General features: G+C 39.5%; 1 protein-coding gene across 2 annotated transcripts in view; it reads right to left on the reverse strand.

Moving 5' to 3' along the window:
- Positions 1 to 26698, reverse strand: part of ctnna1 (catenin (cadherin-associated protein), alpha 1) — a 196741-nt gene that overhangs the window by 157642 nt on the left and 12401 nt on the right. For both annotated transcript variants that reach the window (XM_041192980.1, XM_041192979.1), the window contains exons 2-3: positions 15470 to 15588; positions 12126 to 12321 (exon numbers count right to left, since the gene is read on the reverse strand). In XM_041192980.1, coding sequence (XP_041048914.1) covers positions 12126 to 12321; positions 15470 to 15574 — 301 coding nt within the window. In that variant the 5' untranslated portion in view covers positions 15575 to 15588. The remainder of the gene's footprint in view (positions 1 to 12125; positions 12322 to 15469; positions 15589 to 26698) is intronic.

The following is a 26698-nucleotide window of genomic DNA, read 5'->3' on the forward strand; positions in this document are numbered from 1 at the left end:
TGGGAGTGATGCCTGACACTAATTATTCACAGCTGGAGGTAGTGAGACTTCAGTTAGAAATGAAGAGGCTCAAAAATGAACAAGCAAAGGAACTGAGAAAACTTGAATTGAAGGCAAACGAAAAGGAAAAAAAAATGGAAATGAGAAAACTGGAACTAGAGGCAGCAGAAAAAGATAGGAGAAAAGAGATTATTTCAAAAAGAAATGGAAATGTGAAATCTTGATCTCCAGAGGGAAAAAGTTAGCAATGGAAGAAAGAATGAAGGAAAGAGACAGAGTTAAAAACAAAAAAACTGCGGATGCTGGAAATCCAAAACAAAAACAGAATTACCTGGAAAAACTCAGCAGGTCTGGCAGCATCGGCGGAGAAGAAAAGAGTTGACGTTTCGAGTCCTCATGACCCAGACAGAGTACCAGCTTAAAAAGCTGGATTTTAAAAAGGAGACATCAGATGCTGAGGAAAGTTCTGATGAAAACCTTTAACCTAAAACCCAGTGGGGAGATGTTTAAATTTGTACAAGCTCTTCTGAAGTTTGAGGAAGGAGATGTTGAAGCATTCTTTATTTCATTTGAGAAGATAGCTAAACAGATGAAATGGTCACCGGAAAGCTGGACATTGTTGTTACCATCCAGGTTGGTGGGTAGAGCACGAGGTTTATGCTTCACTGTCAGAAGAAATGTCAGTGAATTATGGTGTAGTAAAAAAGCTATTTTCAGTGCATACGAGTTGCTTCCTCAAGCATACAGGCAGAAATTTAGGAATATGAGAAAACAGCCTCAGTAAACTTATTGAGTTTGAGAGAGTAAAACAAAGTAATTTTGACTAGTGGATACAGGCATTAAAAACAGAGATGACATTTGCAGCTCTTAGAGAGATAATTCTTTTGGAAGAATTTAAAGATTCAATTCCTTCGGTAGTGAGAAATCATGCGGAGGAACAGAGAGTTAAAGCAACAGAGACAGCTGGTGATTATCAGCTCATTCATAAGAGCTTCATTTTCATCACCCTTTTAAATCAGAGAAGGAAAGTAAGTGGGAAGGTGAAAGGAAGGTGGGTAGTCAGGGAAGGAAATTCGCAAGAAGTTTTATCTTAGAATAAAAAGGAAGGTGTTGAGGGTAGAGGTGACACTCAAAAATTTAGGTGCATTCATTGTAATAAAGTTGGACATACGAAGTCAGTGTGTTCGAAATTTCAGGGAAAATCAGTTGGGATTATAGGGATGCAGAAAAGTTCTGGAAGTAAAAGTACAGTGGGTTCGGAGGATCAGACAAAAAAAACCAGTGGCTTGTGTACAGGTAAAACAGGAAGAATCAGTGATAGGTAAAGAAGCGGGAATGTTTTTACAAGTTACCCAAGGGAATTCTAAGGAGCAGGTTGCAGAAATATTTTAAGATTTTGTATGTGAAGGGGAAGTCTTTCCATGTGTACAGGGTGGAGCAGGTAAACATGTTAAAATTTTAAGAGGCACAAGGGCTAGTCAATGCTTAACATTGCAGGATAGTGGCATTTGTTGTTCAGAAGCATATTGCAGGAGGTGATAATAAGTGGGGCTCAAGGAGGTGCTAAGTCTATTCCATTGTGGAATATAAATTTAAAAAGTAGAAAACAGGTGAAGTTATTGTTGGAATAGTCGAAAAAATGTCCATTGCAGGGGTTCAATTTATTTTGAGTAATGATATAGCTGGGTCCCAGGTGTTGGTGATGTCTATGGTAGTTGAGGAGCCTGTAGAAAAGTGTTTTCAACAGAAGCATTGCAGATAGAGCATCCTGGATTCTTTCCAGGATCAGAGATAACAAGATCACAGACTCAGAGGTTGAAACAAGAACAGGAAGTTCAAAGGCAGAGAGGTGGTGTGGAAATCCAATTAGCTGGCATTGTGTTTGATAACATTGTTCAGGAAGAAAGATTGGAAGACAATGCAGCTGAGGTGTTCAACTCAAGGCAGTTGGTAGAGTTACAGAAAAAAGATACACAAATAGCACAGTTATAGCAGACAGCTAACTCAGAAACAGAGGCAAAGTGTATTCCAGAATGCTATTACCTTAAGGGTAATGTTTTAATGAGAAAATGACAGCCTCATCATGTTTCAGCACATGAAAGCTGAAGGGAAGGGCATCAGATTTTAATACCATTTGGATATAAAAATTAGATTCTGAGGATTATGCATGAAATTCCAATGGGGTTGGGGGGGGACATTTAGGAATTAGAAATACCACAGGCAAAAATACAAAAACATTTTTATTGGCCTGGATTGCATAGAGATGTAGTCAAATTCTGTAGAACATGCCACACATGCCAGGTGATAGGGAAACCACAAGCAGTGATTAAGCCAGCAACTTTAATTCCAATTCTAGCATTTGAAGAACCTTTTACTAGGGTTCTGATTGATCGTGTAGGACCCCTCTCTAAGACTAAAAGTGGAAATCAGTACTTACTGACAATAATCTACCATCATTCTTGAAGCAATATATTTGAGAGATATTACAACAAAGAAAATTGTGGAAGAATTGACTAAGTTTTTTTTTTACAAGACAAAGTTTACCTAAGGAAATACAATCAGATCAGGGTTCAAATTTCATGTCACAGCTGTTTAAGGAAGTAACGAATAGTTTGGGGATAATGCAATTTATCATCCTGAGTCACAAGGGGCTTTAAAAGATGGTATCAAACTTTAAAAACTATGATGAGGGTGTATAATCAGGATTATACACAGGATTGGGATAGAGGAATTCCATTCTTGTTCTTTGCTATAAGAACTCTCTTAATGCATCGATTGGTTTTAGTCCTTTTGAACTAGTCCCTGATCATGAGGTAAGGGGGGGGGCCACTGAAATTGATTTGAGAAATTGGTGGGTCAAAATTCAAAAACTATTCTCTTGAATTATGCATCAACTTCAGAGAAAGATTGGATAGAGCATGTGAGTTGGCTAGGGACCATTTAAAGATATCACAGCCAGTGAAGGCAGACAGGAAAGTTACAGCTCAGTTTTGATGGTGCGGAAAAAGTGCTAGTTCTGTTACCAGTACTAGGTGACTTGTTAAAAGGCAAGGTTTAGTGGGTCTTACAGATTAAAAAGAAACTGAGTGAAGCAAATTATTTAACAAATACTCCAACAAGAAAGTAAGGGTGTGAAATCTAAATAAGCTTAAAAAGTACTTTGACAGGGAAGATGACCTAAAGAAGGTGTTAGTGGCCGTACATAATGAGTAAAAGATAGGAATGCGGAATTCTGAAATTGATTTTCATCTGATCAAACTGGAATATTGAGGGTTACTTGAAAATTTAAATGTAATATTGAGTTACCTTCCAGATAAGTGTCAAAGTGATTTGGAGAAGCTACTGCAGTCACACAAGGCTATTTGTGGGGATAAGCTGGGGAGGACAAATATAGCTAGCTATACATGATATATGTGTAGAAGTTTCATCTTCAATAAGGCAACATCCTTATAGATTAAATCCGGCAAAGTTATCACAAGTACAGAAAGAAATCAAATTCATGCTTCAAAATGATATCGAGTCTAGTTGCAATAACTCAAGTTTGCCTATTGTGACGCATCCAGTTTCAGCCCCAGCACAAGAATGTGTATGTCTACTATCGAAAGGTGAATGCTGTGATGAAAGTGGATTCATATCTTACGCCATGGTTGGAAGATTGTATGGAAAAAGTAGGACAATCAAAATTGATCACAAAGATTGACTTGCTGAGAGGATACTGGCAAGTACTGTTACCAGATAGAGCAAAGGAGATATCAGCTTTTATGACACTAGATGGACCAAATGAGTTTGAAGTCGTGCCCTTTGGTATGAAAAGTGCACCTGCAACATTTCAAAGACTGACAAAGTAATTGCAGGTCTGAGCAATTGTGCTGTTTATACTGATGACTTGGTAGTTTTCAGTCAGATGTGGGAGGAGCATTTGCAGCATCTGGAATAATTGTTTTGTCGATTATAAGAAGCTAATTCGGTGATGGAAGTTGGCTGGAAGTGAATTTGAAAAAGTGCAAGTTACGTATCTAGGCCATACCATTGGACATTGTAAGGTGGATCCGAAAGATGTTAAAGTCAAGTCTATCATGGATGTCCCTGCCTACAACAAAATGAAAAGCTTTGAGATTTCTGGGCATCAGTGGGTTTTACTGGAAATTTGTACCAAATTTTAGCAGTGTGATTGCTCCAATGACTGAACTAATAAAGTTTCAATGGGCACAGGGCTGTCAGAAGTCCTTTGACAGTTTGAAAACTGTATTGACTACACCACCAGTTTTGGCAGTACCCAATTATGCCAAGTAATTTAAGTTGGCCATTGATGCAAGCAATACAGGCATTGGGGCCAGTGTTACAAGATGACGACACTGGAATTGAAAAACCAATAGGGTATTTTTCATGGAAGTTGAATGTATAACAGAAAAGATATTCAACGATTGAAAAGGAGACTTTGGGACTGATGTTAGTATTGCAGCATTTTGAAATTTATCTGAAATTCATCTGGAACAATTGTTTATATAGACCACAATCCTCTCAGGCTTCTGGATAAATTGAGACAAAAGTGCAAGGCTATTCAGATGGACTTTATTACTGCAGCCATTTACTCTACAAATTATACAAGTGCCTGGATGAGAAACTGATTGCAGATGCAATGGCAAAAGTCTAAAGCATGAATCTGGCAATATAATCGTGTATTAAGTAAAGGAGATACGTAAGATGGATTCAGAGAATGAAGCCGTCTTTCAAAATTACGATGGTTCATTTTTCAAATAAGGAGGGGGAGGTCAGGAAGATAATTTTCATAGTTATTGGAATGTTATTGTAAGGGGGGGGGGTGTGTGCGTGCGTGTGCGCATTACTGACAGTACAGTTTAGTACCTCAAGTAAAAATAAAAAGCAAATTGAGAGAAATAGTGGGTCTTCACTCTTATACCTATTAATTTCTAATTACTAAATTATTTTGTCCTTGCAGGATGTTGCATGGTATGATATGTGCTGTTAACTTCAAAATCAAATCAATTTTACACAATTAGTATTGTTATTGGTTGCCGACTAGTATAGTAATATCATTATGAAAAGGAGGGAGACAGGTCATAATCTGGTAAAGCTCATAAAAATTACCTCATTTCACTCAATTTATTTTTCCTAACAGGAAATGCCACAACTATGAATTAATTATAACTTACAATTTCCATGATATTGTATTCAAAGTGATAAACACAATGAAGCAATTAGTACTCTAAAAATTGCATTGGAAATTGTAGAAAGATGTTTTAAAGTCAACAAAAAGTAGAAAAACTTCCATTTACATGCTACCATCTAAGCCAATAGCAACTACTGTCTAGTTCATTAAAACAATGAGTGAGCTGTGAGCAGTGGATTAAGATGTACAGTAGGCTAACTTTCAATCTTTATGTGCATCATTTGTTGAAATAGCTTGGAGAGCTTAAGATGACTAAGTTATTATCTATTGTTACCAATTCCACAATATTGAATTCTGCATAAAAGGTCTTGTTTAAAAAAGGTGCTGTTTATCAAATTTGGAAAAGTATTAATTTTTGAGAACAAATCCTCATTAACTGGAAGACTTTGTGCTTAGTAGTTCATGATCACCAATAAATATTTTCTGGAGGTCAGTAACACCATGTTTACTGCAAGATTTGTTATAGACACAGCAGTTACTGGCATAGTCAAAAATTTGTTGCAGAAAATAACAGAAGTGCTTTATTACAAATAAGTTAATGCAGATTAGGAAGTTAATTAAATATCCAGTGTTAAACACATTCAGCTTTTACATAAAAATGGTCACTAAAACAGTCACAATATATGCATGCAAAATCTTTGTCATACATTTAAAGGAAATCTCTATAAGCCTCTGAATCAAAGTACAAATAAAATATTTGTTGCAATCTACCCTCTCCAGAAAGTATCTGCACTTGGACTTCAGCATTCAAATGTCTCAGAAAAAGTAAAATATCCCTTTCAGGTCCTTGGCACTCAAGAGCCATTAAATCCAGCATTTGTTGTGACAAGGGCATTGGGAATCAAAGTTGGTCAAAGAAATAGCTTTAAGATCATAACCTCAAACAATTAGTAATCATTTTCACTTGCAGATTGTACTATTTTCAAATTCAATATAATAGCTATATTGAATAAATTAAAAAATGTGCCCAGGTGCAAAAAAAACTATCCTACACCTCCACATGGAGTTACCACTGACCAGAAACTGAACTGGACTAGTCATGTAAATACTGTGGCTACATGAGGTCAGAGGCTAGGAATCCTGTGGGGAGAAACTCAACTCCTAGTGGCCCAAAGCCTGCCCAACACTTACAAAGCACGAGTCAAGAGTGTGATGGAATACTCTCCACTTGCCTGGATTAGTGCAGCTCCAACACCACAAGAAGCTTGACACCATCTAGGACAAAGCAGCCCTCTTGACTGGCATCCCTTCCACAAACATTCATTCCCTCCACCACCAACAAACAATGGTGGCAGTATGTACTATCTATAAGCTGCACCGCAGAAACTCACCAAGGCTCCTTAGACAGAACATTCCAAACACATGACCACTACCATCTAGAAGGATAAGGGCAGCAGATACATTGGAACTCCACCACCTGGAAGTTGCCCTCCGAGCCACTCACCATCCTGACTTGAAAATATATCATTCCATCACTGTTACTAGGTCAAAATCCTGGAACACCATCCCTAACAGCACCATGGGTGTACCTACACCACAGGGACTGCAGCGGTTCAAGACGGCAGCTCACCACTTTCTCAAGGGCAATAAATGCTGGCATAGCCAGGGAAGCCCACATCCCATAATAAATAAAAAACCCTCCAAATGGGAAATATCAAGACAGTTATCTATTGTTAAGACAAAAATAGTAAGGGAGCTCAATAAATTGGAAGATAGTAAGAAACTGCAGGATTGAAGAGAAAAGAGAAGATAAAAGAGGTGGAAATACTATTGCAGCATAAGGCAAGAGGTAGAGAAATAAGTTAACAATTGGCACATGGAATGTAACATAGCTGTGCCAAGTCATGTGTTTAAGGGTTTAAAAAAAGAGCTGAGAAGTTATAGGAACAATGAAAAATAGAACAAAAATGAAGAGAATCAGGAGAGAGATCTGGAAGTCAGTGAATAAATCCCTCAAGAGAACAAACCAATATCTAGCTATTAAGAAAGCAAATTGGATACTGGATTTTAAAATTCCACAGTCCTGCCAATCCAATTTTGAATGTTTAATTGCCCACCACCAATTACAAGCAGGAAGAGACTCCATCCTCATAATGGCAGGGCCCAGCCAGGCAGTGCAAAGGCAAGGCTGAAGATGCAATGCTGAGTGGATAATCCATTTTGACCTTCTCCTGATTCCTCCATCATTGCAGCAACCCATCTGCACCAATTCGATTCATTCCATGTGCTCTAAAGAAACTGAGTGCAACAAATACAGCAAAGGCAATGGATCCCTGACAACATCCCTATTGTAGTACTGAAGACCTTTGCTGTCCGTAATTTACAAGGCAGATAGAATATAAACCTCTTGCCTGGATGAGTGCAGCTCCATCACTACTCAAGAAGCTCAACACCATTCAGGAGAAAGCAGCTTGCTTGATCAGCACCACATTCACCACCTTAAACATTTACTCCCTCCACTATCAGCGCAACATGACGGGTATGTATTATCTACAAGATGCTCTGCAGCGACTCGTCAAGGCTTCTCCAATTGCACTTCCCAAACCCACAACCTCCACCACCCAGAAATACAAGGGCAGCAGACACATGGAAACATTACCACCTGCAAATTCCCCTCCAAGTCACACACCTTCCTGACTTGGAAATAAATTACCGTTCCTTCATCATTACTGGGTCAATATCCTGGAACTCCCTTCCTAACAGCACTGTGGGTATAGCTACATCACACAGCCATCAGTGGTCCCAGCAGTAGTTCACTGCAACCTGCTCAAGGCCAGTTAGGTTTGGGCAATGAATGCCATCTTTCCCATAACGCACACATTTTATGAACAAATGAAAAAAAAGTGTAGAATCACAATAGTTGTCCTGCCATTGTATAGATCAGTGGCTCAGCTAAGCTCAAAGTATTATGTGCAGATGTGCAGATCTGGAACTCCTAGTACTCAAATGATGTAGTTGGTCTAGAGAAGGTGCAGCTCGAGCAGGCTCGAAGGGCCAAATGACCTACTCCTGCTTCTATTTACTATGTTTACTAAAAAGGTTAGGGGCTTAGAAAAAAAACAGGAGGACGAACTCAAACTTTTCTTGTTGAGGAGGAGGCTGAAAGATTCAAAGAAGATATAATGGAGGGAAGATGTGATATATCAAAGAGTAGAGATAGGGTAAGAGGGGGAGGTATTGATATGGGAAATGATGAACAGACCGTGACATGAAGGGATAGAGTACATATTGAAGAGTAAAATCAACAGATAAGGCTAAAGGTTACAAAAAATAAGAAAAGGACAAAACTTAAGGCTCTGGATCTGAATGCAGGTAGCATTCGAAACAAAACAGATGAACGGATAGCTCAAATGTAAATAAATAAGTACGATCTGATAGTCATTAGCGACATAGCTGCAGGATGGCATAGGCTGGGACCTGAATAGTGAAGGGTATGAGACTATTAGGAAGAACAGGAAGTTAAGAAAAGGTGGTGGAGGGGTGGCTCTGTTCATTAAAGACGACATCAGCACAAGAGAGAGGGACCCAAGCTCAGGAAACCAGGATATATCAGCGGTCTGGGTAGAGGTGAGGAATGATAAAGGCAAGAAGTCACTTGTGGGAGTGGTGCACAGGCCCCCTAACACACAGTAGGATAGGGTATCAAAGAAGAAATAGTGCCAGCCTGTATGGTAATTATCATGGGTGATTTTAATTTACATACACACTGGAAAAAAATCAGATGGACAAAGGTGGCATAGGTGATGAATTCATAGAATATTTTCTGGATAATTTCTTAGGTCAGCACGTTCTGGAGCCAGAGGGCAGGCTGTACTAGACTTGGTATTGTGCAACGAGACAGGGTTACTAACCCTAGTGAAGGTGCCCCTAGGTAGCAGTGATCATAATATGGTTGAATTTTATGTTCAGTTTGAGGGAGAAGAGTGAGTCTTAGATTAGTATTTTAAACTTAAATAAGGGAAACTATGACAGTATGAAAGCAGAACTAGAGAATGTGAACTGGCAATAGAGGTTATGGGATCGGTCAATAGAGATGTAGTGGCACACATTTAAGGGGATATTTCAGAATATACAGAATAGATACATTCTACCAAGAAAGAAAAATTCCAAGGGGAGGACCCATCATCCATGGTCAACTAAAGCTAAAGACAGTATCAAACTTAAAGGAAAAGTATATAGTTACGCAGAGATGGGTGGCAGGTCAGAGGAATGGACAATATAAAAACAGCAAAGAATGACTAAACTATTAATAAAGGGGGAATAAAGAGAGTACAAGAGAAAGCTAGCTGGAAATACAAGGTCAGAAAGTACAAGTTTCTATGGATATTTTAGAAAAGAGTTAAAGTGAGCATTGGTCCTACAGAAAGTGAATCTGGGCAATTAATAACGGAAAATAAGGAGATGACAAATTAATTGAATGGGTATTTTGCATTGGTCTTCACTATAGGGGATACAAGTAACATGCCAGAAATAGACGTAATTAAGGAATTGGAAGGGAGAGGGGAAAGCAAGAAAATTACAATCACTAGAGAAGTGGTACTTAGCACATTGTTGGAATTGCAGGTTGACAAGTTCCCAGGTCCTTATGGATTTCATCCTAGGGTCTTAAAAGAAGAATTGGCTACTGAGATAATTGATGCTTTGGTTTTAATTTTCCAAAATTCAGTAGTTTCGGGGAAGGTATATTGGAAAATAGCTACTGTAGCTCCTTTATTCAAAAAGGGAGACAAAGCAGAAAACTATAGGCTAATTAGCTTAATGTCTGTCATAGGGAAAATGTTAGAATCTAGTATCAAAGATGCTTAACCTTGCACTTAGATAAATTCAAAGGTAATCAGGCAGAGTCAACATGGCTTTGTGAAAAGGAAATCATGTTTCGCCAATTTAATGGAGTTCTTTGAAGTAGTAACAGGCACTTGGATAAAGGGAAACCAGCTGATGTACTGTACTTAGATATTCTAAAGGCGTTTGACCACATCTAAGGTTATTGTGGAAAATAAAAGCTCATGGTATAAGGGGCAACATACTGGTATAGATGGAAGATTGGCTAGCGAAGAGGAAACAGTAGGCATAAAGGGGTCATTTTCTGGTTGGCAGGATGGAATAAGTGGTGTGCCACAGGGGTCAGTGCTAGGGCCTCAACTCTTTACAATTTATATAAATGTTTTGGATGAAGGGGCCAGTGGTATGGTTGCCAAATTTGCTGATGACACAAAGATTGGTAGGGAAGCAAGTTGTGAAGAGGACATAAGGAGGCTACAAAAGGATATAAGTAGGTTAGCCAAGCAGGCAAAGATCTGGCAAATGGAGTACAATGTGAGGAAACGTAAGGCTGGCCATTTGGCAGTAAGAATAAAAAGCATATTATCTAAATGGTGAGAGATTGCAGAGGGATCAAGGTGTCCTAGTGCATGAATCGCAAAAGATTGGTATGCAGGTTCAGCAAGTATTTAGCAAAACTAATAGAACGTTTTAGTTTATTCAAGGGGAATTGAATACTAGGGTAGGGAGGTTATACTTTAGTTATACAGGGCATTGGTAAGACCACATCTGGGGTACTCTGTACAGTATTGTTCTCCTTATTAAGGAAAGGTATTAATGCATTAGAAGTTCAGAGAAGGTTTATGAGATTAATACCTGGACTGGGCAGGTTTTCTTAAGAGGACAGGCTAGACTCATATCTACTGGAATTGATTGAAATATATAAAGATCCTGATGGGACTTGACAGGGTGGATGTAGAAAGGATGTTGCCTCTTGTAGGAGAATCTAGAATTAGGGGTCACCTATTTAATACGGAGATGAGCAAAAATTTTTTCTCTCAGAGGGTTGACACTTTAGAATTCTCTTTCTCAAAAGATGGTTAAGGCAGAGTCCTTGAATATCCGTAAAGCAGAGGTAGATAGGTTATTGATAAGTAAGGAAGTGAAAGGTTGTTGGGGTGTAGGCATGAATATGAAATTGAAGTTAAAATTAGATCAGCCATGATCTTATTGAACAGCGAAGCAGGCTCGAGGGGCAGCCTGGTCTACTCCTGCTCCTAATTTGTATATCAGCTTTCAAATTGGGATGTGCCAAATTATTCGAGGATATTTCATTGCGAGCAGAACAGAACAAACACATATATAAGCACAAGAAATTTATCATTTTTTGGACAGGAATATTCACGATTAAATACTACATGTATTCAGACAACCCAAGCTTCATACCTCCACTGATTAATTTGAAATTTGTAGCTTGGCTGTCTCCAATCAGCAATGCAGCACAGAAAAATTGAACAAAGTTTCCTCTCAAACACTTGGTAGATTACCAATGCCCATCCACAATATTGTGATGTAACCACTGTGCATTAATGAACACTATATCACTCCCAAAGAAAGGAGGAGCAAAGAGAAACACGAACAAGGCGAGAACAAATTCCTGACACTTCCAGTCACAAGCAAGCAACCATTATATTCAGTACAGGTATTAAAACCTCATACAGGCATCAAGACTGGTCTAAATGTGAAAAAAAATGTCTCTACTGATTTACAAGGAAAAATTATCTTTATCAGATTGAAAATTTTTTAAGTACAAAAACAAAGAATCACAACTTCCACTAGGAGTAAAAGTTACTACGATGCAGAATGGTCCTACCCAGAGTGACAAAAGGTTAGACAAAAAATCTGAAAATATCTAACACTGATTTTCTTAAATCTCTCCATGTACCAGCTGGGCCAGTCAATATACTGCTTTCCTTTATCTCGTTGCTCCTCCAAAAAGATTTTGCACATCTGTTGGCTGTAAGGAATGTTTTACAGAAGCTGAAAAAATATTTTGCATGTTAAAATATAAAAGATGTTAAACACAACTGTGACTTTGCAATCTGGCTTCACAAAGTGCAAAAATGTCCAAGAATCTGCACAACCCTTTCTATACAGATGCTAATACACTTACCTTGTTTGCGTACATCCTCCACAGCTGCTATTAGTTCTTCCTTCAGATACTGGCTCTCATGGGCAATTTTCTCACCCTTCTCCAGGAAATTCTGTGTTGCCTGTTCCACAGAGGCAGCCAAAACATGGGCTTTCTTAGAACGTCCTTTCTTTTTGTTGGATGGCCCTCTATTGCTGGTGTTAACAAGGGTAGTCACCTGCAAGTACAATTTTGGTCTTAAGTCCAAATGGATATTGCATTCAAAGATCACTGGGAACAACTTGCATTTATATGGGAACAACTTGCATTTATATGACATCATTAACACTTCAGAGTTCCAAGCCAAAATTAGGAGATACTAAGAGAAGTAACCAAAGGCTTGGTGCTAAAAACGGTTTTAAAAGAGGAAAGGAACGGGGGGGGGGGGGGGGGGGGGGGGGGGGGGGGGAAGAGAGAGAGAGAGAGAGAGAGAGAGAGAGAGAGAGAGAGAGAGAGAGAGAGAGAGAGAGAGAGAGAGAGAGAGAGAGAGAGAGACTTAGGCAGACAATTCCAGAACATTTGAGCCAAAGATACAGTAAATTGTGGAGCAAAAGGGGAAGCCAGTGAACAAACCGATGAAGTTAGAACTGATAGTTCAGGGAAGTTGGGGTAGAAGTATGTGTGCTTGCAAAAATTTATAAACATGAAGATAAGAATCTTATTTCTAAATCCCAAGTTAGCCAGAATGGGGAGTTTGCACGAGCTGAAGCTTATACAGAATAGCCAGCAGGGCACTGGAAATGAATAGTCAGATCTGTAAGTGACAAAGGTATCTGAATTCAGCAGTAATTTGAGGTAAGAGCAAAGGTATGCTATGTTAGAATAGTGGAAAAACCAAGCAGTCACCACTCAAGGAAGGGGAGGGGTTTCAATAGAAGGGCCTGCCACTTATATCAACTGGTTATAAAATCTCAAAGAAAAACCAACTGCCCAGGTGGGTGAGTAGATGAGCTCATCACGTAGTGTTGAGCCCCATAGATCAAAAAGAAACCCAGACTGGATATTTGGTCTTTGTTGAGTTGGTGATTTCAACCAGTACAGCAGGACTCTTCTGAATTAGGGAAATAAGGGAGAGAAAAAGAGGCCCATAATTCCAATTCCATATTGCTGCTAGCAATTCTTGATGAGAACAAAATTAAGCGATCATGACCTACATGGTCAAAAATCTGCCAATGCACTACATAGGGTCATCTGTGAATCATAACCATGCTGAAAGGCATTGAGGAATGTTAGAACCCATGACCTGTATACCAATATTCCTCTCTGCTGTTCAGCAATACACATAGATGCCATTCACCACACTGGAGAAGAGTCATGAAATCCTTGTTGCTGTTTATTGAAATACTGGGTAATTATGCAAAAACATAAAAGTTTCAAATCAACAGCTATCCAAAGTCAAGAATAATAGCATTCCATACAAAAAAGCAGGTAAACTTCATTGACCTTTCCATTAACATTTGGTAAAAGCTTACATAAATTGTTAAGCGACATGGCTTATAAGTCCTGCAGCTGAGAGAAGGACTTTTTAAAGCTACCTGGCAAAACAGCCACAATGTGCAATCACTCTCACTCTGCTTCAGTGCCTAGAACTAATATAGCAATGGACGATCAGTATTTCTGTCATCATCAGGAAGGCCAAGACCCCCAGGAGTAATATTCCAGTGTCTACCGACATCATATCAGTTTTCTAAATCAGCACAACCAGTTGCCCTTAAATGAAAAACTCAGCAGGTCTGGCACTCAAGGTATAGCTCTTGTGGGGGTGGGGAGAGCAAAAAAGATTTTTAAAAAATTTAAAAAAAAAAAATTTTTTTTTTTTTTAAGTGAAGCAGCATTTCACTTGCATTTCCCCCAACTTAGTCTACTGCATTCGTTGCTCCCAATGTGGTCTCCTCTACATTGGAGAGACCAAACGTAAACTGGGCGACCGCTTTGCAGAACACCTGCGGTCTGTCCGCAAGAATGACCCAAACCTCCCTGTTGCTTGCCATTTTAACACTCCACCCTGCTCTCTTGCCCACATGTCTGACCTTGGCTTGCTGCATTGTTCCAGTGAAGCCCAATGCAAACTGGAGGAACAACACCTCATCTTCCGACTAGGCACTTTACAGCCTTCCGGACTGAATATTGAATTCAACAACTTTAGGTCGTGAGCTCCCTCCCCCATCCCCACCCCCTTTCTGTTTCCCCCTTCCTTTTTTTTCCCCAATAAATTATAAAGATTTTCTTTTTCCCACCTATTTCCATTTTTATGCTCTCCCCACCCCCACTAGAGCTATACCTTGAGTGCCCTACCATCCATTCTTAATTAGCACATTCGTTTAGATAATATCACCAACTTTAACACCTATGTGTTCTTTTGTACTATTGTTGTTGACATCTTTTGATGATCTGCTTCTATCACTGCTTGTTTGTCCCTACAACCACACCCCCACTCCACTTCTCTCTCTCTCTCTCTCTCTCTCTCTCCGCCCCCCCCCCCACACACACACCTTAAACCAGCTTATATTTCAACTCTTTCTTGGACTCGAACTCAAGTTCTGTCGAAGGGTCATGAGGACTCGAAACATCAACTCTTTTCTTCTCCGCTGATGCTGCCAGACCTGCTGAGTTTTTCCAGGTAATTCTGTTTTTGTTTTTGTTTTGGATTTGGATTTCCAGCATCCGCAGTTTTTTGTTTTTATTTTTGCCCTTAAATGAGTTGTTTCAAGATGACTGAAAGGGGTAGATAGATGGAAGTTATTTCCTCTGGATGGAGAGTCCAGGACAAGGCAATATAACCTTAAAACTGCAGCTAGGCTGGTTGGGGTGATGTTAGGAAACACTTGGTAGTGGAAAATGGACACTCTTCCCATAGATGACTATTGCAGCTACGTGAATTGAAAATTTCAAAACATATTGACAGATTTTTACTAAGCAAGGGTATTAAGAAATGTGGAACCAAGGCATACAAATTGAGTACAATACAAATGAGCCATGACCTACCTGAATTGTGGAACAGGTTCAAGGGGCTGAATGGCCTAGTCCCATTCCTAAGTTCCACTTCACACTATCAGTTCAGTACCTCAATCCAAGAACCCAGAAAGCTGTAGAATTCTCCAGCTGCGGAGATTTGACAAAGTATAGTCCCTAATATCACTCCTTTCCCAAAATGCTCACTTTACTGCCTTATTGTGAGATACACACAGCAATAAGAAACCAAGTCTTTAGATTTATTGGTCTAAACTCTTTGACATGACAGCTTATCCATATATAACAATATAACATTATATAGCACCAACAGTTTCCCTGCACGAGAAGACAGGCAAAATGGAACACATTCTTACCTGCGTGACCAAAGGTTCCAACAGACGTTCCACTGCCAAAGTCCTTATTTCCAGATTTTTTGGGTCCCATTTGAAGTTAATATTTTGAGTGTTGATAGTTGTCATGCTTACTTGCTTGCCTGGTTTTTAAAAAAACACTATTAGTTATAATGATATCCAGAGTTTAGTACTAATAAAATTGTCAACTAAATAAAAGCAGTCAAAACAAAATGAATTCTGCAGCTAAGCCAGAGGAGTAAACTGTAGAAAATAAAGAAAGAATATCACCCAAATTAAAATTTTTGTAGACAACTTAAAATAGGTGGCACCGTGTAGTGATGACAATCCAAATTAAAACAGATTTCACGCTTTATAGCTTACAAAAAGTTTTGGCCATTTCTAAACAAGATTCAGATTTATGGAGTGAAGCAAAATTAGCAATGTGCCACCAAAAGAATAGGAAAACAAGCCATAGTATGAATTCAAAAACATTGACACATGAGGGTATTTCAATTTATGTCTCTACTGTTCTATATTTGCCATCATTCTGAAACTAATAGAATAAAAGCAAACGTTCTGAGCAATTTCACTTACATCCCAATTTTCCCCAATTCTGAAAAAGTGGGCCTATGGTTTTCTCACTAAGATGAAGTGCTGGATCCAGCAGTGTGGGCCAAACTACACAAGACTGCACAAACCAATGAAATGAAATTTCACACCAAATACCAGCTGTCATTACAATATGTTAATGCTTGCTATCTCCAAGAATTTAAAAGCAATCTGCAGTATACCTAAATAGAACAAATATCCATTTCCTTTTCCTCCCCAAAGCTCAATGTGCTGTCATCTCATGTGCACCAATCTTTTCAACTCTATGCTTGATCCTCTCCAATCAAGTTTCCACCCTGCCACAACACCAAAAAAGCCCTAATCGAAGCCATCCTCTCGGCTGGTGGTATACTTTTCCTCATTATCATTCTCAATGTATGCAGCGATTAACATAGCGGACTACACCATTCTCCTCCAACATCTTTCCTTCATTGTCCAGCTGAGTGGCACTATCCTCAAAATGTCCATACTAGTCATAAAAAGTTTATTTTTCCACACCTGCATTTTTACCCCTAGAGCTCCACAAGGAAAAATCCTGTGTCCCCTATTTCTCATCTACATGCTGTCCCTCAGCACCATTATCCAAAGTCAAAGCATCAGGATCCACATCTGCACTTGACTACTCCTAACTCTGCTACAGAGGGTGGGAGGACGGCCAGGTCAGCATTGAAATTTAGTATTGAAATCAAGTATAAATAGAAAATGCTGGGAATACTCAGGTCAGACAGCATCTATGGAGAGTGATAGAGTTAACACTGTTCTGATGAAAGGTCAATGACTTGAAATGTTAACATTTGTCTCTCCACAGATGCTGCCTGACCTGCTGAGTACTTCCAGCATTTTCTGATTTTATTTCAGATTTCCATCATCTGAAGTATTTTGCTTTTGATTTGGAATTGTCAAGTCTATTTAAAGCAAAAGCACAGGTGAGTTTCAAAGTTTAAGGTGTTGAGAAAGGGAAAGCTCAGCTCAATGTTGCAAATAGTTTAGTTCAGATAGAGACAGTAGCCACGGAGGGGGTGGAATAAGTGGTAAACATATGAAGTTTGGCAGCAGGGCCAAAGACAACAGCTTCTATTTACCAATGTTTAACAAGGGAGGGAGGGAGGAACTAACTCAAGAAAATTACAATTACTAGGGAAGTGGTACTTAGCGAATTGTTGGAACAGGAGGTTGACAAGTTCTCAGCTCCTGATGGATTTCATCCTAGAGTCTTAAAATAAATGGCTGGTGAAATAGTTGATGCATTGGTTTTAATTTTCCAAAATTCACTAGATTTGGGGAAGGTTCCATTAGATTGGAAAATAGCTAATGCAAGTCCTTAATTCAAAAAGGGAGACAGAAAGCAGGAAACTATAGGCCAGTTAGCTTAACATCCGTCATAGGGAAAACGTTAGAAGCTATTATTAAAGACATTATAACAGGGGACTTGGATAAATTCAGGGTAATCAGGCAGAGTCAACGTGGTTCTGTGAAAGGGGAATCATGTTTATCCAATATATTGGAGCTCTTTGAAGAAGTAACATGTGCTGTGGATAAAGGGGAATAGATTTTCAGAAGGCATTTGATAAGGTGCCACATCAAAAGCTATTGCAGAAAATAAAAGCTCATGGTGTAGAGGGTAACATATTGACATGGACAGAAGGCAGTCTAGCTAACAGGAAACAGCAAGCATAACGGGGTCATTTTCTGGTTGACGGAATGTGATGAATGGTGCACCAAAGATCAATGCTGGGGCCTCAACTCTTTACAAGTTATGTAAATAATTTGGATGAAGGGACCGATGGCATGGTTGCTAAATTTGCTGATGACACAAAGATAGGTAGGAAAGCAAGTTGTCAGGAGGACATAAGGCGACTTCAAAAGGTTATTGATAGGTTAGATGAGTGGGCAATGATCTGGAAAACGAAGTATGTGAAAAATTGTGAGGTTGTCCATTTTGGCAGGAAGCATAAAAAAGAGGCATAATATCTAAATGGTGAGAGATTGCAGAGCTCTTGAGATGCAGAGAGATCTGGGTGTCCTTGTGCATGGACCGTAAAAGGCTAGTATGCAGGTGCAGCAAGTAATTAGCAAAGCTAATTGAATGTTATCATTTATTGCAAGGGGAACTGAATACAAGAGTAGGAACATTATGCTTCAGTTATACAGGAGATTAGCGGGACCACGTCTGGAGTACTGTGTACAGTATTGGGTCTCCTTGTTTAAGGAGAGATGTAAATGTGATGGAAGCAGTTCAGAGAAGGTTTACTAGATTAATACCTGGAATGGGCAGGTTGTTTTGTGTGGAAGGGCTGGACAGGCTAGGCTTGTATCTTCTGAAGGAGAGAGGAAAAAAAGAGGTGACTTAATTGAAACACAAGATCCTGAGGGTACTTGACAGAGTGGATGTGGATGTTTCTTCTTGTGGGGAAATCTAGAAATTTGGGGTCACTGTCTAAAAATAAGGGGTCGCCCATTTAAGACAGATGAGGAAAAAATTTGAGAGTGACATTCTCTGCCTCAAAAATGTGTTTCAGACAGAGTCTTGGAATATCTTTAAGGCAGAGGTAGATAGACTCTTGATAAGCAAGGGGTTGAAAGGTTATCGGGGTAGGTAGGAATGTGAAATAGAAGTTAAAATTAGATCAGTCATGATCTTATTGAATGGCAAAACAGGCTCAGCAGGCCGAGTGGCCTACTAATTTGTATGGTGTAACTAGAGGAAACTGCAGCTTATTCAAGACTACTGGGCAAACAGTATGACAGCCTCAAGATAATGGTGGGGAGGGATGGGTGCTAGGGAGGTACAGCTGGGTGATGTCAACATACCTGTGGAAGCTCATTCCATTTCTTCAGGTGATGGTGCAAGGACTGCATGTAGGTAAGGACAAGACAGGACTATGGATAAGGTCCTTCAAGAACAGAAAAGGCAACAGTATGTGGACAGGAAGAGAAGCCATTCCTGAAGATGTTCTAGCTATGCCAAATAGGAAGAGTGGAACTAAGCAAAGGCAGTTCTACTGATCCAGATATTGCAAGAAGAGACACGGGGGCAGAGTGGTGCAGTGGGCAAGGAGAATCAGCAGAGAGGTTGAAAGAGAAAATACAAATTGTCACAGTCAGAGAGGATATCGTTTGTGCTTTTGATTATGGCCATTTCAGTGCAGTTTAAATGTAATTCAACAGATTAAAATTTGGCAGTTGTAAGCACAGGTTTGGAATGCAACAATAAATTCAACGACATTGGTGCAAAAACCTAAGCTGAAGATGGGTGGTAGTTGGCAAAGATAGATGAGTTGAGGTTGGCTTTTTTTTGAATATAGGTGAAAACTTCAGTTGTGAAAGGGAGGGGTACATTACCCTTGGAATGAGGGAGCTATTTATCAGCTAGCTTTGGGCCAAGAAAGGAAGTATGCTCAGTGTGAATGGAGACAAGTAGGGCTTCACAGAAAGCTCAGAGGAGAGCATGAGCAAATAGGAGTGAACCTGGAAAAAAGACCAAGGTTAGGGTGAGGGTAGAGTAATCTGTGATAAAGCCTCAGCTCCATGCATAAAGGTTGTGGTGAGAGGAGGAAAGAATAAATGGATCATTTCAAATTTAGTGAAAAAGACAACCAAGTGCCCTTTACCCTTGGCACTGGATGTCAAGCACAAGGGGGCAGGGGAAATGGATTTAAAAACACATTTGATAGTGAGAAGGCTAGATGTTAGCTTTTTCTCTCTAGGCCAATTCTGGTGTCCTCACCAATATGTACTCGTCTGCTGTTTGCAAATTAGCAAATTTCCCTGTATTAAAACAGTGACTACACTATAAATATACCTCAATGGATATAATGTGCTATATTAATAAACTTTTTCCTTTTTTATTAGAAAAAGAGCATCAGGTGACAATGAGGGATTTGTTAAGCAGATCAACAATGTCAGTACTATCATGAATAGAAGGTCAAAGGGTAGGCAATTGGTAGCTTCAAAGCACAATGTTAAGTGATTTAGATAGATGATAAGTTTTTCTGAAGCACTGACATGGAAGAAAGTGAGGTGAAAATGGGATAGGGAGCAAATGGATTGTGTAGAATAAGGGTTCTGAACCAATGTTGTCAAGGAATCCACCAGTGGCTGTCTCCATTACACATGCAATTTAAAGTTGATTTACTGCCAAATCCCAAGGTTACAGTACCCTGACAGTATCACTTTAGTCCACAGACAAGCACAGTTGTGAAGAATGGGAAACTGCCACTTTGCCCCAGAGGTTCAAAATCATTGGTCCGTAGTATCTTCATGGAGATCCTATCCAGCCTTAGTGTTAGAACTCCATTCAGTTTGTTGGCAATGAAGAGGAGAAGCAAGAGCTAGCACAGCAGTTAACAACATAAGTCCCATCAGCATTCTTATCAGCTCCAGTAAGTCTCCCAATGACAGACGACCAAGTTAAACAGAATTCTACCAATCTCAACAACAGTCTACTAGCTTCAGCATAACAGAGCCAGGATGAGCATGAAGCAAGACATGCGCATGTCCTTGCTGAACAACCTCCATTCTTTTCAAAATTTTTGCTCAGCACTAACAACAAATTTCACATTAAGTAAAACAGAAATATGTTTAATTGCATAACATATTGTTAGAGGGAATCCATGGAATTTTTGTAAAACGAGAAGGGGAAGCTACCTACAGAAGCAAAAAGGTTGAGGACTCCTGGTGTAGAATACAAGGACATGGTCAGAAATAGGCACGCCAGTGATCAATAGCACAAGGGATAAGAAGGCTGGGGGCTGGGGATTCATGTAATGTTGGTAACAGGATGACCACCAGATAATATTTTGAACTACCAAACAGCCATCACAACGACATTTTGTGACTAGCAACTGACAACTACACAAATTCCATCAGTGCAGATTTGCAAAGCTGAAAGTTGCATGCATTTGTAGTTATCAAAATCCTTGGAAACTCACTACTAGAAAGTAATTAATCCATTTAGTTGAAAAGAGAAACACGAGTTAAACATCTGAGGAATCAAGTTTCTTTAAGGAGACTCAAGCAGCATAAGAGACATTTTCAGACTAGAGCTAAGTATGATAGCAAAAAAATTCAAACACAGCCGATTGGAAAAGGGAGAGGGTAGGGGGTAAAGGGAAAGCAAAGAAAAGCAGAATATACATTTGATTTTATCAAATATTTTTTCATAGCCTTCTTTCTCTGTTTGCAAAACTCAGTATCCCTAAGTACCTTCTCATGGTAATTTACTACTGGAGACATAAAACATCAATACTATAATGAATGCAACATTAGTATAAAATATTGCTCTATACAAATTACTAAATAGTTGATATTACACTAAAATGCTACAGGTGCCCTTAGAGCCAGACATCAAACCCACAAACCTCAATTACGTAATTGTAATCCTAGGAACACATATCATTTAATACTCAGTCCTACACTGAGCTCTTGGCTCTCAATTCACCCAACCTGTGCTGTTTTGTGCGTCTGCATTTATGAGGTGCTGAACTTTAAAAAGGCCTAACAACTGTGCACATATATTTGGAGTTTACAATGTGCAAAATTGGGAATGAAGCTAGGCAGATATTATCATTTTGACTGGAAAAAGAAAATGTGTAGGATAGTCACCACAGTATGCTTGCTCAAAAAAAAGAGACAACATTTTGATGGAAAAATGGCAGACAGTGAATGCAGTTGCACGGTAATTCTAGTTCAAATCCACCCTGCTGTTTATTCTACTTAGAGGTTGAAAGACTTAGAAACCCTGCTAACTTTCATTGACATGAAAGGGAATAACTTCATTTACACAATGTCTTTAACACACTGAAACAACCCAAGGTGCTTCATGGCAGCATTATAAACCCAAGCATGACATCGAGCCACATAATAATGTGTCAGATGACCAAAAGCTTTGTCAAAGAGGTAGTAGGTTTTAAGGACTATCCTAAAAGAAAGACAGATGTAGGGAAGGTATTCTGGAGCTTGTGGCATAGGCAATTGAAGGCACAGGCACCAATGGTGCAGCTATCAAAATTGGGGATATAGAAGAGGACAGAGTTAAAAGAGCAAAGAAATCTAGGAGGATTGTGGGGCTGGAGGAAATGCCAGAGATAGGGAGGGGCAAGGCTTTGGAGGGATCTGGAAAGAATAGGAATTTTAAAACTAAAACATTGCTTGACCAGGAGCCAATGTAAGTCAGCGAGCACAGAGGCAAGTTGGGGGTGGGGTGGGGGGAGAGGCTTGGAGACTTGCCACAGGTTAAGACACAGGCAGTTGTGGATAACCTCAGGTTTAAAGGGTAACACCTAAAAGTCCAACCAGGAATGCAATGGAAAAATTGAGTCCAGGGATAACGAAGGCATGACTGAAGATTTCAGCGACAAATGAGCTGAGACAATGGTGAAGTCAGGAAATGTTGAAGAATTGGAAATAGGTGGTCTCAGTGATGGACTGAATGCAAGTTTGGAAGCTCATATCGGGATCAAATCTGACACTAAGGCTGTGAGCAGACCGATTTGAGCTCAGACAGTTGCCAGGGTGAGGGATGGAGTCGATAGCTAGGGAACGAAACTTGGGGTTGGGGAGGTGGTGGCATAGTGGTATTATTACTGGTCTGTCCCATTCAAATCCCACCACGGCAGATAGTGAAATGTGAATTCAATTTTAAAAATTCTGGAATGAAACGTCTGATGATCACAAAGTCATTGCCAATTGTCGTAAAGACCCAACTGGGTCATTAATATCCTTTAGGAAAGGAAACCTGCCGTCCTCACCTCAAACCCACAGCAATGTGGCTGATTATTAAAAATGGCATCTGAACAAGGGCAATTAAGGATGGGCAATAAATGCTGGCCTAGCCAGTGACACCCACATCCCATGAATGAAAAAAAAATGATTTCAGTTTTCCCAATATTTACTCGGAGGAAATCTCTGCTCATCCAGTACTCTATGTTGGACAAGCAGTCCGATAATTTACCAGCAGTGGAGGGGTCCAGTGAGGTGTTGATAAGGTAGAGCTGGGTGGAGTCAGTGTACATGTGAAAATTAAAGCTGTTCTTTTGGATGATGTAACAGAGGGACAGCACGTCGATGCACAACAGTAGGGGGCCAAGAACATAGCGTTGGGGGACACCAGAGGTAAAAGTGCAGAAGGAGGAAGAGAAGCCATTGCAAGTGATTCTCTGGCTATGGTTAGTTGCATGAATCAGGTGAATACCGTCTCATTCAGCCAGACAACAGCAGAGAAGCATTGGAGGAGGAAGGTGTGGTCAACTATGCCAAAGGCTGCAGGACAGGTCAAGACAGACAAGAATGGAAAGTTTACCTTTGTCACCGTCAAATAGGATGTCATTTGTGATACATATAAGAAATGTTTTGGTACTGTGGCAGAGTCAGAAACCCGATTGGAGGGATTCAAACATGGAGTGGCGTGCAAGGTGGAACGAATATGGGAGGTGGCAACACATTCAAGGGCTTGAGAGGAAAGGGAGGTTGGAGATGGGATGGTGATTTGCAAGGAATGTGGGGTCAAGGTTTTCTTTGAGTGGTGATGACAGCAGATTTTAAAAAAAAGAGGGGGACAACACCTGTAGAGAGAGAACCGTTTACGATATCGGCTAACGTGGGGAGATAAGAGATGAGCAATTTAGTGGGAGTAGGATTAGGGGAACAGGAAATGGGCCTCATGGACAAGATGAGCTCAGGGAGTTCATATGGGGAGATAGGAGAGAAAATTTGAAAATTCATTCACATGATCTCCCCTGTACTCTGGTTTAAGATCTGCAATTCAAGTGTTAGATCAATTCTCATAACTGGTTTCAATCTTGACCAGACTTTTCAAAGACAGGACAAGAGGAGAGGACACCCTCAGCAAAGAGTAAAAATAGTCAACTAATGGCTTTTGTGTACCTACTACTCACATTTAGGAAATCAGCACTGTTAAAACAGCCAAGTCAAACTTTCTGCCCTTCGTTAAGATGGAAAATGAAACAATGATGGTGAGAAAAGGGAAAGTAAGCAAAGAGGAATAACTGGCCATGCCATAAATTATGTTACAATGATAATTTTTGAAAACATTTCAGCCAAAAATGACCAACTAATCCTGATATTTGTCATACAAGATTGTCAAGATGAATTTCCATAAACTTTCCATAGATGAAAATAAGCAAATTTATGTATCATGGCCCGTTCAGCTAATCAATCCAAAAACTATTCAAAAATATTTTGTATAATAAAAGGAAACTTAACTGAATAATCAGGTCAAGTTTTTGAAGTTGCTTCTGCACTGCAACATGCAAAAAAGGTTACATTTCTGGTCTATGCAGTTAGTGACCTCAGGAGTGATAACGAGGGTACAGGACCTCAAACCCTGAGCTCAATGTGGTACAGAAAAACCAGTTAGTGCTCCTGTTCCCAACAGCTATCCAGCAACCACTACTGTAAAGCTGTGCTATATTGGTGTCAAACAGTATAAGAATTGGAGCTTAGCCTTAATGCTCCAACTTAGAGCCGTCAACATTATCTATCCCCGCATGAAGAGCAACCATTTGAGCAAGGTCTTGGAGGAACAATACTCCAAGCAGGAATCCCTGGGAGCAGAAAGGAAAATGTTCAAACATTGACAGAAAAATAAATCAACTTTACACATTCCAGCTAAGTGGGTACAGACAATAAATTTGTTGCTTTGTGCCAAATAAATTCAACCTCAAATGACCATTTCACAGCTTGGAGCACCAAGTCTCTTATCTTCCTGAGCTACTCAGGTACATACCATGGAGCTTCACAGGCCATAAAGTTTAAATCAATCCATGTTACAACCAAAAGTCACAGCGTCTTCATTGAGGACTTATCTACTAACAAAGCAACACCATAATAGGTTTTACAGAACCTCTGATCAACAATACCCAGCTCAAACAAGCAAGCAAAAAAAATAAAAACAGAAAATGGAGTTGGATTGGCAGGGTCAGGGTGCTGTATCTATCCTACACTAAAAAAATGTGGACTTCCCTAGCACGGATATTTCAACAGACTCCTCAGCATGGGGTCACCACCAGTCTTGTGAACTATTTGTTCCATTTAACTGGTTGCTCAATTTGATCAAGTATATTTGTTTCTTGTTTTAATTGAAAACACTCTGCATGGGACAAGTATAATTAGAATTCCATTCAGCGGCAGTAAACAGGAGTGAGCTACGGGCATTTCCAATGGTCAAACATTTTGACCATTTTAGGGGGTGGGGACAGGCCATAAGAATGAGCATATCTGATGATATTTAATGTCATTTAGCTAAAAAAGTCTGTAAAATTACACAGAATATAATGCACTTCAAATAATTAATGCCGATACGAGAAATACCCATGCAGAACCTAATCTGTTTTGACTGTTACCAAACAGGCGCACACAACCTCCAACTCAATCTCAACAACTTTCTCTCCTCCCCCACCTTCATCCTTCATAAGAACCTGAAAAAATATGAAGTTTACTTTATCTCCTGTGAAGTGCCTTGGGGATGTCATCTAAAGCAAAAACTGAAATTAATTTTTGTCTTCAGCTTTTCTGACAAAAAGTTGAATAAAACCAAATGGAATAAAAGTGATTTTTAAAAAAAACAAAGGGAGCAATAGGTAAAGATATGGAGACGAGATCTTAATAAAAAAATAATCTCTAAGCACCACCATGAGGCACCAGCTTAGGCCCCTATAAATTAAACTTGGCAAAAGTATGGCATTTGAAAGTGTTCTGTAAAATGCAGAACTTATTAATAACATACAGTTGCAGTCCATCTTCTGAACACTTCCAAGTGGATTCCACAGTCAGGGAATAAGCACAAGCATCTTGCATACAAGTTTATGCACACCAGTTCTTTGAAAGCTGAGACAGTTTATCTATACAGGGCCTAAGCTCTCAGGAAGAACAAAACTAAACACTTGCACTATTATCTTCAAAAGGAGTAACTAACACTGAAGTGGGCTGTAGAATCCCTGGCACCAAAAGTATCTCAACAGTGCACCGATGCCACCAAAATTGAGCATGCTCTTTTGTTTGGCTATTGTAATTTAAAAATTATCCAAGACCATTAAAAGATGCTACTCTGTTATAACCAACTTGATCTAATTTAGCATGCCAGTAAATAAACACATACTTACTTGCTTCTGCCCCACTGTTTTTTTTAAGCTGCTAAAAATCTTGTGTTTCATTCCCTAACACTGCCACCACCAGAAGAGGATCAACTGATCATTGCGAGCTGGGTTATTGAAACACCAGCACTAGTAGCGTGGAGTACAACAGCAGCAAAATACACTGCTGTTTGTTCTACACACTGAATGCTTAGACCCAAGCAGCATCCAGAAGCAGAAATTTTCTGGAAATACAAGGTTTAACATATATGCAGAATTATTTTTACTTGTAATCTGTAACCCTCTCCCTTCTCATTTTTGCAAGGGGCATTATATTTTGCATCTCACGTTCCATCCAATAAAAAATGCTAACTTAGTAGTAAATTTCTAATAAAATTGGAACTTAGGTGCAGCAGCCTTTTAGCATCTAATGTTACTTCCAATAGTTGAAATTCATTTTGGTTTTATCAAGATGTTATATAGCTTAACTATCAATGACAATAGCTTAACTATCAATGACAAGCTCAAAAATCTCTATGCTATTTTCAAT

The sequence above is a fragment of the Carcharodon carcharias genome, chromosome 8, assembly GCF_017639515.1.
Source record: "Carcharodon carcharias isolate sCarCar2 chromosome 8, sCarCar2.pri, whole genome shotgun sequence".
Classification (NCBI taxonomy): Eukaryota; Metazoa; Chordata; class Chondrichthyes; order Lamniformes; family Lamnidae; genus Carcharodon; species Carcharodon carcharias.